Source organism: Periophthalmus magnuspinnatus, chromosome 6 (genome assembly GCF_009829125.3).
Source record: "Periophthalmus magnuspinnatus isolate fPerMag1 chromosome 6, fPerMag1.2.pri, whole genome shotgun sequence".
NCBI classification, from domain to species: Eukaryota; Metazoa; Chordata; class Actinopteri; order Gobiiformes; family Gobiidae; genus Periophthalmus; species Periophthalmus magnuspinnatus.
This window is the reverse complement of record NC_047131.1, coordinates 3671744-3687933: the sequence shown is the minus strand read 5'-3', so window position 1 is coordinate 3687933 and position 16190 is coordinate 3671744. Positions and strand designations below refer to the sequence as shown.

At 39.4% G+C, this 16190-nt stretch overlaps 1 protein-coding gene across 1 annotated transcript in view; it reads right to left on the bottom strand.

The window, feature by feature from the left end:
- Positions 1-16190, bottom strand: part of tmem117 (transmembrane protein 117) — a 79623-nt gene that overhangs the window by 30130 nt on the left and 33303 nt on the right. Inside the window, exon 4 of the mRNA XM_033968205.2 lies at positions 1999-2098. Coding sequence (XP_033824096.1) covers positions 1999-2098 — 100 coding nt within the window. The remainder of the gene's footprint in view (positions 1-1998; positions 2099-16190) is intronic.

Below are 16190 nucleotides of genomic sequence, written 5' to 3'. Positions count from 1 at the left end.
CCAAAGATCTTGTAGAGACATGTGTTTATCGGCCCTGAGCATCACACTACAGTTAATGAATAATTAAATAATGTTGACTGCTTAGTGGTTGCGATCAAAACAACACTAAATATGGGCTGAAATGAAAAGATTGAGTCTAAAATGTAATAATTCTAAGATCTAAAATATCTCAGTGAAATTGAAAAACATTGAAATGCCTCGTGTTATATTAATTTTTCTCAGTAACAATACTTTTTTGTTATATATTTTTTTTATTACGGTGCAGTCCTGGTGCCTTGTGAATGAAAATAAGACATTTTGAGTATTTCTGGATCTCTCTCCTTTATTCACCTTCCTCTCCTGATCTCGCTTTGGGCCAGGCAGGTACATTTCCTCTACCCCTCTTTCCCGTCTCCCCTCCCTCCTCTCCCTCCTCTCCCTCTTCAGTCTCTCGTTCTGTCTCTGAAATGTGTGTGATGGAGAATACTAATAACTGCAGTCAGAAGGCTTTATCTATCCATATAGCTAACACACTGGCCCCTCCGGAGCTACAGGCCCTCCCAGTGATCCAACCGTCAAGAATACTATACTATTCTAGCCATAAAATCCCTTCATATTTTTCCGCTCAGTACGGCTGGTAGGAACAAAATAAGATATCGTTCAAGCACCCATTAAGTTATTCAATTAGGGTCAGTAGTCTGATTGCAGTTTAGACCAGCGCAGTGGAAAGACCCTTCTTGCTTTTGTTGTGTGTGGGTGAGTAAAACACTCTGGAGCTCCGAATCACTAAAACCATTGAATTCTTCATCCTCGGTGTCACTTCTGAACCCCGCCTGCTCAGGAAGTAGATGAAGCACTACTTCCTTTTCCGTGTGGCTGTCATCAGACTCAGCAGATTTATGATTTTTTAGGGGGCATTTTTGTTCAGTCTTTCTCAGATGTCTTTTGAATTACTGTATTAATAAGGGGCAGTACTAGTAAGCAGTGAGTAGTAATACTGGTACACAAGCTTAGAGTGCCCTTGTGCAAGTTGTCAGTGTGACAATAACAAAGATGTGAAATTATATATTTTCATAATTTTACATACAAGTGCCACCCCTGGCCAAACTATGAAAAAAAGTGCGAGGTGTAGTCTGGAAAATATGTTAATGTCCCCAAAAAGCACATACATAAGTGTGCGTGTGATCGGTGGTTGGTGGGGCCGATGGTGCAAATTGGCAGTCACGCTTCTGCCAGTCTACCTCAGGGCGGCTTTGGCTATAGGAATAACATTATGTATGAGGGAGCGGATAATTAATGCATGAAATTGAATAATGATTTTGACAAGTATAACACTGCAGTATACGATGAAGTAGAATACTAATGTTACCAAAGGGACGCACTTGTCAACCCTTCCACTGCCCCAGCACAGGTGTGGAGATAGACCGTCCCTGTGGAGTTGTAGCCCCTCTTATGTTGACAAATGAACACGGAAGCCCCCTCTCTGCTGTACCCCGTCCATCTGAGACCCCAAGGACTCACCGAGACCCTCTTTAGATCTCACACTGACAACTGGACCGGGATCATTAGAGGGTCTAAAGGTAATACAAGAAAAAAACTGACCTATACAAGTAAGGATTGCACAATGAAGTATATTATAGATATCTATCTCTATGGAAACAAGCAGGTGCAACAATCAGCCCATATTAAGGTCAGATCTGTGGAGAAGCACCCCATTCACACGATGAACGATGCATGTTTTTCAATGTGCGTCTAAGCAATAAAAACACCTATCACTGACAAAAAGCATGACAAGTTTAATGCCATACCACAGATCATTCAGGGGAAAGCAATAGCATCTCCACGGAGACAAGCAGCTACAGCGGACATACCAGAAAAGTTGCATAGTGCACCTTTGATGAACTCATTCAACAACTAAGGAGAGCTATCATTTCGACCTTTCGTGAGTGTGTATAATAACAGCCATAAATAAAATATAAATGTCACAGACCTCGTGTAGAACTCTATAAATTCTCTCACCATCCAAGCAGTGACAAAATCCCCCATCCACGTCCCGACTGCGGCGATCTTCATGAAGCTCTCATTACGGATGCCCATGTACTCCGTCACCATGTGGGGCCTACAACCAAAACGTACAATACTATGTTACAACGCACATCAAATAAGGCAGGAAAATACACATCTATAAAGTAAGGTACGGCTTTATTGTCATCTGCTGGTGCTGGAGCAATCTGTCAGTGGAGTGACCAGGGACCCATCTCCAGATCCTGAGCTAGTCACGTAGGTCAGGACTAATTTAACTGGAGGATTTTGCCTATGTTGTGTGTATTGGGTTGACAGGGGAAACAAGAGTGCCTGGAGGAATCCCACCCTGAACATTCTCGCTAGTCACTCAGCCACCATTTCACTAAGGGAAATGGAACCAAATATAAAACCAGACAAGGTCAGAATATATTCAGACTCAAAAAGGATTTATTTCTTTGTATCTATGGTTTGGATGGTCCTCCGTGGATTTGTACAGTCCAAAAGAGTTTATACAGTACAGAACAAAAAAATTGGATATTTGTTTTTGCCAAAAACCTTCTTCTAGACAGGACTGAGAAAAACAGGCAGCCCAGGACAAAATGCTCACTAAGTATCACACTCCAGACTGACAGAGCAAATCAATATCAATCTAAACCAGTGAAAACAGGAGGGCTTCGACATAGAGGGGACATGGGGGGACATGAAGGGACAGTACACAGTTTAGCAGGAGCACGCAGAGGGACATGTAGAGGTACACGCAGAGGGACACGCAGAGACACCATTTTGTTTAATGCTGTAACATTTGGAAAAGGAGCCATTTGTTTGGTAAATTTGCTCTGGGTTCAGTTGATTTCAGAGCAGAGGGGGAAGCACTGTGCTCACTGCAGGAGAAAAGAGGAAAGTGATCAAAATATAACCTGTAGAGACGTATTGTATAAGCAGGTCTCGAGGTCAAAATAAATCAGCTGTGTACTGTCTATTTAGAAAGCATTTTAGGACGATCAGAATGCATTGGTAAATGAGGAATACCTTTGAACCACTGCAAACTGTAAATAGAAATAAAAATTCACGTTTTAAGGCAGTAAAAAAACAGGTACAGCACCTTTTACGTATTTTTGTGAAATATGAATATGACTTTATTTGTTTAGTCGATTAATTGGCTGATGGCATCTCAGTTGGCCAAAATTTGTGTTAGTCAAATTATTTAGATTTTTTTTTTTATATATATACATAGGAGAACATCATGGTATAAAGTGAGATTTGGAAGTGCATGAGTTTAATCTGCATTTTCTTCATATAAATAGTTTCAGTACACATCTGTATGAATGGTGAATTTTGCATGAATTCTCAGATTATAACGACTCCTTGCCACGCCTCCTTTTTAGTCAACGGCAAATATTTAGTCAACCATGAATTTCTCTATTTGACTACAGCCCTCAGCAAAACACAACAGCACACAACTAAAGCACAACAGTACCTAAGTGTCATAGTGCCTCCCCCCTCCCTCCACCCTCCCTCCACCCTCCCTCACCCATTTCATATATTACTCCATTTTGTTGAGGGAGTACAAGTAGGTCACTCTTCTCCTCTCCTTCAGTCTCTGGTCTGGAGGGGGTTGGTTACACCTGCCCCTCTGGTCCCATGTGTATTTGGATGAAGCAGGTGGGCCCCCCTAACCCCCCTCTGTACCCCCCTCCCTCACACCAAACACCCACAGGTCACTCTATCCACTATTATAGAAGGGGATAAAACACGGGGGATCGAGAGGTCACATTTCAAGTCAATGGCATCATTCGTCACTGGTGTTTGTGGGTCATTTTCTGTCCACATAAACCACAAAACAATATAAAAACATATTTATACCTTTACAGCCAATAGTAAATCATTTTATACATTACTGAACAAAACTATTACTCATGTAACAAGACCATACATTCACAGACTATAGAGATCAAGTAAAAGTACAGGGGCTGTTACAATAAATGGGAATAATCATGACAAGTCGACTGTTAAAATTAGGGATGTACTGATACTGATACCAGTATCGAGTATTGGGCCGATACCAACATAACTGTGCTGCATCTTATTTGACGTTCACCACTCACCTCTGAGCTGTGCACTCAGCTCTGAGCTCTGAGCAGAGGTGACCATGAAGAAGCACATTAAATGTCGTGCACATTAGGCTCAGCTTTACTCACATGTGTCACATGAGCTATGGAAATGTTTAGGACTCTTAAAGCTCTTTATAGTTCACAAAGGATATGAGCACAGTGCTTGTGTTTACATAATAGCAGGCTAATGTGGCTAAGTGGTGCTGGTGATGTTTACTTGTGCATGCATAGGGACTTGTATATGAAAATTATATTGGTCAAGTGTGGCCGTGGTACAATTAAGAGAAACTTCACTGTTCTACTAAAAGTGGCTCGTTAGCCGTTAGCACGGAGTGCGGTCTGCAAAGACCAATATTAAAGGTACTTGTCTAAATTATATTGAAAGTAGAGCTAACTAACTACTAGAGTGATTTTGGTATAAATTTAAGACAACCCCTCAAATAAGTATCCCAGTGAAAAAGTAGGCTATACTATAATGAAATGAAACTATACAATGAAAAAATGAATAGGATAAAAATAACACTGGATAATAAATAATGAAATAATACACTGGATTTACCACTGTAACAGAACCTCTGTTTTGGAAAGTGCTATTGGTGCATCCCTATATTTTCTATTTGGTAGCTCTCAGTCACCATACCTACTACCTACTAAAATGTATTTGAAAATGCACAATAGAAATAATCACATAACTACAGCTGACTAATCTAAAATGTCATTGCTGACAATTTGATTGCTAAAATAATTCTTAGTTCCTATAAAACCACTCACAGCCTGTGATGGTTTAGTTTTCATCTAATCTATTCTTAGCCCCTTTTTATTGGCTCATAATTTGTTTTGAAATGAGTATCAAACCCGTCTAAACGGTTAACAGCTGCCGAGGCTAATCTGTTTCACATATTAGTGAATGATGTGGTTTTTAATACACATTAATTGCTTGTGTGTTTTTATGAATGAGACCAGGGCTGAAAAGGATCGTAGGGAAAGCAGCAAAGTCAAAGCCGAAATACAATGACTGCCAGTTTAAAGGTTTTACTTCAATACTGAATGTGTCATGCATTTTAATAGAGACCAGGAGTGTTTCGCCCTGCTGTGGAGGTAAACAAGACTTCAATAACAACACACACCAAAGCAATATCCATCATATTAAACAATAATAACCGGTTACTTCATTTGGAGCTGAACACTATGGGTGATGTCACTCTCTTAGTCCACTTCTTTATACAGTCTGTGGTTCACACTTGCACACGTCAAAAGTGGTACTGGTGCTGCGGTCTATAGTCCTGGTATAGTTCCAGGTTTTGTTTCAAGACCAGGACCAGATCTACATCAGGACCAAACCAAGACGCTCCCAAGAGCTCTTTGAGACCTGTGAGAGGTGCTGACGAAAACAATTTTGTTATTTTAATGAAACATAGATAATGTACAGTGCAGGACAAACATTTCACTCTATCGTATTTGTGTAACTCTGGGGACCTAAGCTATTAAAAATGTGAGCCAACAAAGCTGTGCAGACTTTCCCTTGTTAAGCTATTTCATTTAATCTCACACACAATCTTATATAAATCTGAAAATGACCAACTGAAATCTGTGGTCCTACAGTAGATTACACACAATTGACTCCTGTGAGCTTTTATCTATGTCATAATGTTATTACCTCCTCAAAAACAGACCTGGAGTTGTGTTTTGTTTCATTCACACATGTTTGAGTAACACTTTGTTATAACTCTGTGCATCTCCAAAGCTCAAAACGCTCTGTTCTGCCTCGTGATGTCTTGTGGTAGTTTCCAAGTTAACAGCTACACTTTACCTTTAGTTCAGTGGAGACTGGAAATTCCAGGGCTGAAATCATCTAACTGATACTAGTGAAGGTGTGTGGAGTTTAAAAACACAGTCCAGTGCTTCCTCTATTACCACATGACATCACAACGTGGAATAGAGCCTAAATATGCAGGGTTTGTGTGTTAAATGAAACAAAATGTAACTCCAGCTCTGTTTGTGATGAAGAAACAACATTATAGCATAGAAAATAGCATAATATAGGCCCTTTAATAATGGGAATTTTATTATTATTGAGTAAAAAAAAAAATAATACAAAAAAAAACAAACAATAATTTATTTAAAATCACTTAGCTATTGTACAAGGAGGACATACTTAAAATATGAAAACGTAATCTATTCTATATATTTCTCAACAGGGAAGCCCACAGTCAGTAAGTAACAGGACATGCACACTTCACAAGTTTAGTATGCACTAAAAGTCAAATCGGACTCTAGCCAAACTTAACTTTTGTCCATACCGTAACATTACAATTCCTTGCATATAATTCCACTTTGAAAGGAATTACAAAGTCCTTGAACATTACTGAACTGAACAAGTGTGTGAAAACTGATAGCATTTCCTCTGGGGGTCAAATATTGGCAGAACGGGCAGAACTTGGCACTGGCTCTGCGACTGGCTCCGCGATTAAACCACGAGGCGGCCATTTTGTGTCTGATTGGTCACAGCGCGGTGCTGTACCGATGTTCCACTAGACTGAACTCTCTCATTAGGTCGACCGCCTCTAAAGGGCATTACATTTTCACTGGGCCTGAAAAAGTGAAGGAGTCCTGCTTTAGATCACGCCGTGCTACAGTCCCCAGACTCATCACAGACGGAGGGGGCAGTGAGAATTGTTTTTTTTGGTTAGTTACATTTACTGGTCACACAGTACATGCTCAGCACAGTAATAGCATCATAGGATAGACTAGAATGAGAACTAGAATAACTATTTACCATGCTAACTAACTGTAAACTTACTTTGAAGACTGGGTATTACACTTCTATGCGATATTATACATTTTACATATTATATTATACATTACAAACATATTTAGATGACCATGTTACCTTTTATTGTCTTGAAAAAGCTATTTGCTATTTATGCTAATGCTATTTAATGCTTTTTGGCACTCTGAGTTTTCCCTCCCTTTGCTCTCCTTCAAAACACTATCACAGCACAATCAGCATACACTCTGCTAATGGAATGACTGCACATCACATCAGGTTTGTGAAGTTGTAGTGTATTGTTGTATCCTGCTTTTATACATTTATGGAAAATTGCTGTGTGAGAGAATGGATGACGTATGGGCAGAGTCTTGGACAGGATGGTACTGTGAGCCTTAAGGAGGTTTCGACTAGAGCCCAGGAGAGATCGTACACTTTAAGAAAAATGAGCATTAATATACGGTAAAGAGCTGGAAGCAAAATGTGCCTGTACAAAGCCGTATATTTACGGTAAGCATACAGTAAATAGGAAAACTGCTTCGTGCTATATACAGGTGGACAGTATTTTAGTATTATTACTTTTATTTTTACAACCCACTACGCTTGGTGATTTTACGGCTTCTTTACCGTTAAAGGTTATTGTGCTTTTCAAAATAAAACTCCTTTATTCAGAGTAGCTTACAAACAAATGATTTTATTAAAAAATGCAAATCCATGCAACAATTATATGACAAATATGACAATTAAACAATTTGGAAGAACAGGCCAATTTAATCCTCTGACCCCTTTGTCACAACTACACAATTGTCTTATTATGTTAACAGTTAAAACACATTTGAAACAATGCAATGCATTGGACAGTATTATCCTTTTTTGTGACTTACAAACAAACACAAATTAAAAGTTAACTACTTAATTAACTACCTCAAGTCCATTCACATAGTGTAAAAAAGGGCAGTATTTTATCTCTGTAGAAGATCTAAGAGGCTCTGGGCACCTGAAAACAAAAAACACACATATTCATCCAATTGTTCCTATTTCAGAAATAAATACTAGCTCAAAAACAAAGTCAAACGTAGCTCATTTCAAATATTGACCTCTTACATAAACTCCAGCCTCAGGCTCCTCCACATGTGGTTTAATGGGAAGTGTCAACCGCAAACACAAATTAAAAATAATCTGTATGTCCAATTTGTGTTTAAAGTTATTAAAAATAATCATGAGTTAAATTAGGGACATTACAAAAGATTTGTCTGTGTAGATAGTTTTTTGTTTGATGCAAATATAATGACAAACATCCCCTAAAACCAAGTGGAAGGGTAATGCAATCGTTAGGATGTTACTCACCAGTAAGTCTCAGTATGAAGATGGAAGTACAGCTGACCATTAACAGGAGCAGCAGATATCTGGAAATCAACAACACAATCAATAGTTTGGCCCTTTTCAAAAAGCATGATGAGAGCTTTGTAAAAAAACAGTACTAATACAATGTTCAGGTGTTTCTCTGAGCAAATATGTCTGACAAATTACACTGCTGCCAACAAAGTGTTGGCAAAGGTATAGATTATTAGTTATAAAGTTTACCAGCCTATTACTAATATGAATACAAAACCCATCCCAGGCGTGGTGTATGGTGACTAAAACGAAAACATGCATTTGCGTCTAATGTAAAAAATTACACGTACCTTTTTACAAATGGAGACACAAAGCTAGGGCCACGAGTATATTTGATGAGTGAGAGACCTTCGCTTCCTTGTTTTTCTCAGCATAAATTCAGTGAAAATGCATGTGCAGCATTGGTAAAACCAGAGCTGAACGTAAATTCAAACTTGGGAGTCCTGCCCAGACTGTAAGGGCTTTACCTTTGGTAATATACGGTGCTGCTTTTAGTGAAAATGATTAAGTACTGTTGAAAATGTATGTATTTTTACAGGGTTTAAAATGAGTAAAACATGCATGGATGTCATATCAACAATTATTAAATACTTTGCCTTAATTCTGAGTATCACTACTTTTTACACTTGTACTTGAATAATATTATTTGGTTACAGTTTGTGTCTAACTGCACTTCTTGTGTAGTGCAGTGTGGCTCTCTGAGGTACTTTCCTGAGTTAAAGTCTAAACTGTGTGATGCAGACAGCCTTCCCCAAACTATTGATTGTAATTTCTGTGGGGTAAATGACTCCATTAGATGTGCTGAGTAACTGGACGAGAGCCAAGCCTCTGAATGTCTAAGTGACTTAATGCTTGTGTAAATCGCCATTTCCAATCAAGGTGGTTTTTATTAGCTGCCTGCGTCATCCTGGTTCCTGTACACTTGTCCAATAAAACCCAGTCAGAAGATGGATAGACATGTGTGGTGCACTCATCATGTGGAATGAACTGTGGTTTTAGATGGTTTTATATCCCTGCTGTTGGTTGGGTCACTGCTTCTTGTGATTAATCCCGATTGATCTGTTTGGTTGTCAATACATGGTTTGATGATTTCTCTAAAAAACACGGATAAGGGATTTTCTTTCTTTTAAAACAAACTTTAGACTAAGAGCAAGGAGAAGAACTGTTTACTTAGCCTCCAAATGTTGTAATAAATGACATCAATACAATACATGGCAAACGATACTGAAAATGTCATGATATGTCCATGCTTACACACTAACTTAGATCATCCATCGGACATGATGTTTTACGTTAGAACAATATATTTTTTTAAACAATTACAAATCTTGACAACAGTATTTCATTGTAAAATCACAATCTGCACAAGCATGTAGAGCCAACAGGCCAAGTTACAGCTCAGATCTGTAAAAAAGGTGAGCGCTTTGTGTGTATTAGCCGTAGACTGTAAATAGAATTGAACGTCACCCACAGCGTTCAGATTCAGGGAGAATTTGGAGCCCAGTTCCATAGCAACCAATGAGCCAATCTGGAGAGCGGCTATTGAAGGTAATGGCTGTTCCCGGTGTCACTAAGCTCCCATCCCCTCCTTACCAACACTGTCAATCAAACCTGTCGCTAACACTAGCAGGAGCGACCTTGGGGAAAGAAGACGCCTCATTGGTCTGTCATTAATGTTCCTATCTTGATTTACGGATAAATAGCCAAATAAAAGCACCGGGATCATGTAGCCTGGATTGATACGAACATTTTAAGACCAAAATGACGAGCCTGACAGCAGCAGTTATGGAGCGGGGCGAGAGTTTTTCAATGGCAAGTGAATTGAAGCCACAGTTGATGGAGCTGGAAGTGCGCCCATGCTCACTTCCTATTTGGAACGCAGAGACTAGAAGGATAGCTATGTCCATTTATATGTACAGTCTAATATTAGGTAACAAAAATACCTCTAAATGAATAAATGCAAGATAGATGCATTTAATTTTAATACTATACTGTGAAACATTCCAGGCAAAGCATATCAATGGTGAAAAGAAGGTGGCATATCCCCCATCACAACATATACAGACATTTTGACATTTTGTCCTATTGCTAACCCACAGCTTTTCTTTACCACCACATTTTAGCCTCTTTGCTCTGCGGGTGACCTCTAGCGCCCCATAAACGGCGTTCTTGCTCGTTGCGTTACGTGGCGACCTTGGTTTGTCCACATTGAAATGCAGCTGCTGTCTCCTGCTCTGCTCCTCCTCACACTTCACAGCACCGTGGCTCATATTTACAGTGCACACTCGTTACCAGGGAGCATAAAGCTGTCACTACACACTCTATACACTGTCACTTAGGCACTCCCAAGGCAACTTAAAGCCTAAAACCTATTCATCATCACATACACAATAAGCCCACATGTTGGATTATCACAGCAGAGTTATTTAGTTCTGATTGCCTTCAGCTTGCAGAGGTAAATCTTAAAGCATTGTATTACGGTCCACATTCTTCACAGTGTAAGTTATTCCATTAGCAGTAGCAAAACCAATCACTGAGCAGTTGTGGTTGCAATTTCTCAAGGTAGAACTGACTAGTTGGTTTCAATTGTGACGATAAATACTATAGTAAATGTAGCATAAGTTGAAGTATCTCCTCGCTTGGTTCTGTCCTTGCGTATGGTGTCTCTTAAAGGCACACTATGCAACTTTTCTTGTAGAGGGTTCACCACTTGTCTCATGGAAATGTTACTGCTTTGCGTCCAATGTTAAATGGTTGATTTTATTACTCAGAAAATACCTTGAAAAACATGTATTCTTACTGAGAGCATGGTAACCTCTCTACAGAATTGGTAAATGGTAAATAGTCACATTTCGATATAACGCGTTTCCAACTTCAAGGCACTCGAAGCGCTTTACGTCAAAGAAGCACTTATCCATTCACACACACATTCATAAACCAGTGTACACAGACACCGGGGGCATGGCGAGTTAAGTGACTTGCCCAAGGACATAACAACAGCCTTCATCTGTGGGACCAATCGCACCAATCTCCCTGTTTTTTTTTTTAGGTCGAGAGTAGGATTTGAACTGCCAAAGAGCATAATGACGAGCCTGACAGCAGCAGTTACGCCAAGACGAGCGAGAGTTTTTCAACGGAAAGTGAATTGAAGCCAGAGTCGATGGAGCTAGAAGTGCGCCCATGTTCGCTTCCTATTTGGAATATCGAGGCTAGCAGGTTAGCTATGTCCATTTATATATACAGTTTATGGTATTAGCAACAAAAATACCTGTAAATTAATAAATGCAAGCTAGATACACTTAATGCTGCACAGTGGAACATTCCAGGCAGAGCGGGATTCGAAGTGACAACCTTTGGACACTCGACCAAATGAGCTACTGTCGCCTGCAACTTGACCTGATGAGAGGACAACCAAGAAAAAAATAAATTCATGATAATTATAATACATAAAAAGAAAAACGGCTGGAATAAACTCATTTCTAATTAAAAAAGAGAAAGGAGAGAGCTCTGACTGGCTGAGCACGAGGACTACAGCCAGCCTTCTAGACCTGCATATTTTGCGCACCACCCAACACGCCAAGTCCATCTTTAAAATGTGGGTTTGTGCAAGAAAACTGGCAAAATCAGGCCCCAAGTCCGTTACTACATGTGCAGCATATATCTGCGCATTAGGTACATATTTACTCGCTTCACTGATGAGTTGTTGGACTGTCGTGCGATCAAATCTCGTCTCCCTGTTGCTAAGAAACAACAAAATTAATTGATTAGAATTCCTAGTGGCTTGCCTCCTATAGTGTGTGCTGCCAGTCAGTCTTGAGCATCACTCGTAACATTGATGAGGTCCACTTGTGTCAGAAGAGGTACAAAAAGACATTTTAATCTACGGCCTTAGGGCTTCAAAAACTGAATTAAATCAAGACCACTCCAGCTTTTCTGTTCTCTCAAGTACGGTAATTTTCTTTCCATGTCATCTGAGCGTCCCTGCATCTGTCTCAATGGTCCTTGTGAGTTGTCATGGGGTTTTATATTGTTGTTTTCAAATACAAGAAATGGACCAAAACAACCTGTTCGTTGCAAAATGTACCATGATTTTTCTATGTAAACACATCTTCTGTTATTTGACGCGGTTCGTTGAGTTCACGTTTTATACATATTTATGGGGAAGGCTTCTATTTTTCACTGTTATAAAGCCAAACCCTGAATATTGACATTAAAAGTACACTGTGTAACTTTTCTTTTTAACAAGCCCACAAAAGCAGAATATATCTTGGTTTTACCGTGAAGTCTCTTGAGATAAAATCACTTTTTTGATGGAGATGGGCCCAAGAGGCGCATCTGGTGTGTTCCAAGCAACTGGTAACAGAGATATTTCCAATCTCTGACTTGAAAAAAAATGCCCTGGAACGCCGCTCTGACTGGTAATTAGCATTTGTGAACTGGGAGGTGATTGGACGACTCCGGCTGATAAGAGTTAAACTGTGACGCATTGACAAAAAATGGATCTGAGGTTAACCACCATAAACAGTGTAAACATATCAAACAGGTTCAAACTGACAATATTCTGTGATTTAATGAGTTTACATTTATTCAGCCTTTGGGTTAGCTATTAGAATTAGCCATACTGTTTACTTTACAAACAAGTAAATTCACCTGGAACACAAAGGGAAAATATTTGGCCTCCCATTTGCCGGGACTGTGAGAAAATGTGTACTCTTTCCGAGACATTAACAGTTATTTTTGGTCTTTTTCCGGCATGAAAAATATGCATTTTTTCATTCTAAACAGTAAACGCAGTAAACGCAAATTTTATGCAACTATAGTAAGTATAGTGTTCCCTCATTAATCACAGGGGTTTATCACGTTCTAAAAATAATCCGCAATAGGCAAAATCCGCTTTATTTTTTACAATTATTCTATATGTTTTTTGCGGTAAAGCCCCTCACCACACACTTTATACACTTTTCTCACACAGGCATTAACATTTTCTCACATTTCTCTCTTGTTTAAACTCTCTCAAAGTTCAAACCTTCGTAGGCGCCTTTGTCGGTGCAGAACGTTTCATCGACATTGTGGGTTTTGTCGGGGAGAAAACTTGCAAACATACAGCACTTCAGAGTCACACTGCGATCCGACATTTATGTAAATTTGTCCAAACACATTCTGTACTGTACAGGAGACACGACACGGAGGAGACTGATGGACAATGGTCTACAGTCCCTCAGCCAATCAGGACGCAGAACACAATGCACACTCATACACTGTAAAAAAGCATGTAAAATTGCACACAAAAAATCTGCGAAAGGTGAACTGCGATATAGTGACAACTGTATCCATTTTTCCAACCATGTATGGTGTGGTGTATTTAATTGTGAGTCACCCTGTTTATACCAGCCTTGATGTTTAGTCTCAATGGGACTTCAGATAAAAAGAATAACCTTGTACTACAGTTCAATGGCAAATTACATTACATTACACTTCTATGCATTTTCCAGTCTGGCCTATAGGCACGTATATATAATAATATATAATCTCAAAGCTGAACACCATGTCAACAAAACTATTGCAAAATTCATTGGCTCTGCTCCAACACCTGTCTTTTATGTTTCTTATTCATATGTAGTAAAAATACACAACCCGCTACTGCTACTGTCCCAAGGGTTCCACAGCCATCTTTGCCATGATTCCCAATGTTTACTACGACTCCTGTTTGTTCTGCGTGACAATGACATACGAATAAGGCCACAAGCTGCTCCCGCCTTACCTCCTTTTTTCCCAGAATGCAATGGGGTTATGTAATGTAATGTAATAATGGTACGGGGAAATGAATAGCCTTGTCTTGCATATTCAAAAAGACTGGCTGGGTGCATTACTCTGGAGGCGAAGCTTACAGTGAAATAAATGCTGGTAATTTGTTCAGTAAGTAGTGAGTCATTTGGGAGATGCATGTTGTGAGTAGGAGTGCGAGAGACAGCAGGAGATATGATTAGAAAATAACTGTGGGTGTGCTGTAAATATATGGGCACAGTGCATGTGAATCAGGACCAGGCTGCACATGCCGTCGTAATGAAAAATGACTTCAGATTTATGTCAAATATACAGGAATAAGATACTGCTTTAACCAATCTAACTTCATGTCTTACTACATCCATAAACCTACAATATATTCACTGTCCCTCCTCTGTACCAATCACTATCCATACTGTTATAAGTATTGCAAAAATGTTAGCAAAGGTAAAAAAGAAAGTTGCAGCTACACATTTAATCAGTCAAACACGCCATTGTTGAATTCAATGAGCATTTTGTCATTTAGCATTAAACTAAAACTCCACTGTAGGTCCCTCCTTTTCCCAAACTATTTCAAAGAGTATTACAAAGCCAACGTTGTTAGCGCTTTAATAACCTTTTTATTTTTCCAGTTCCATCTTGCCCGCCCTTAAAATGACAATTCATTTAAATGTAAATAACAAAGTATACATCATTCTGACATGCATGTTTTTTATGGCCACATATTAAACAATCTTGTCGCTTTAATGACCTTTTTAAACATGATTTTGGTCACAGTTGGAGCTACATTTCACATTTTCGATCTTAAAATTATGTCTACATTTGGAAAACACATTTATAAACTCCTCCTCATGTCACATTTAGGTGTTGGACCTCCCTCTGCTGTAAGCAACCAAGTCCAGTGATGACTTACAAACTTAAAAACCATGCAGGAAAAGACAGAATATTTGCCTGTGACGAAACAATCTGGAAAAATGCAAACTGAGCATTTTTGAGTGTTCAAATAAGACAACTTTGGATTAATGGAGTAATGAAACAAGCCTGAATGAAGTAAAATACAGCTCTAGGTATGTTTTTGACAAGGACAAGACAACACTATAACCTGGAGCTTAAAAAAGTCAATTTTGCATAATGCGTGCCCTTTAAATAAGCCGCCTATCAATCAATCAAACTGACAACCATTTTGTTAATAGCCCCGGATCACTAACCACTCTGCCACTCTAATCTCGAACATGTCTGCTAATGTTTAAACATGTCTTTATGGGTCAACAGCTCCCCGCCTGGTACCTGCCTTCTGTCATATTGTCCATTCCTCCCCGAAGCTGTAATCCGTGCGTTACTGAAGCATCACATCTGTGGCTATTTGCATTTTAATGTATGTGTCAGATTAGGAGCAGGTAAAGAGGAAGGGGAGGGGGTGGCTGTGAGCGAGTCCCATTTACCATGATATAAAACGCCTTTACGAGCAAAAACAATGTCCTAATTAGACGGTTATTTAATTAAGTCAGCCCAAAGTGGATCAAACGCATTAATCACGAATGATTTAGAGAAAAGGGAAGAAGAATCCAAATAAAGTTAATAGGCAAATAATTAAGGGATGTCATCTGTTATATAGTCCTGGTTTAGTCTTGGTTTTGTTTGGCACTTGTTAAGATTTAGTTTATAGTTTAGACCTGGTTTGAAGTGTATACATGGTATTATTTTTGTCTAGGTTGGTTGTGATTTAGTCATAGGCCTGGTTAGGACCTGGGTTAGTCTTGGTTTAGACTTGATTTAGTACACAGTGAGATCACCTGTTTAGTCCTAGTTTATTTTAGACCTTGGTTCAGAACTGCTTGATTCTGTCCTGATTTACGCCATAGATGTGGACCATTAGACCATGTTTAGTCCTGGTTCAGTCCTGGTTCAGTCCTGGTTCAGTCCTGGTTCAGTCCTGGTTCAGTCCTGGTTCAGTCCTGGTTCAGTCCTGGTTCAGTCCTGGTTTAGTCCTGGTTTAGTCCTGTTTCAGTCCTGGTTTAGTCATGGTTCAGTTCTGGTTCAGTCCTGGTTTTTGTTCTGGTTTAGTCCTGGTTCAGTCCTGGTTCAGTCCTGGTTCAGACCTGGTTCAGTCCTGGTTCAGTCCTGGTTCA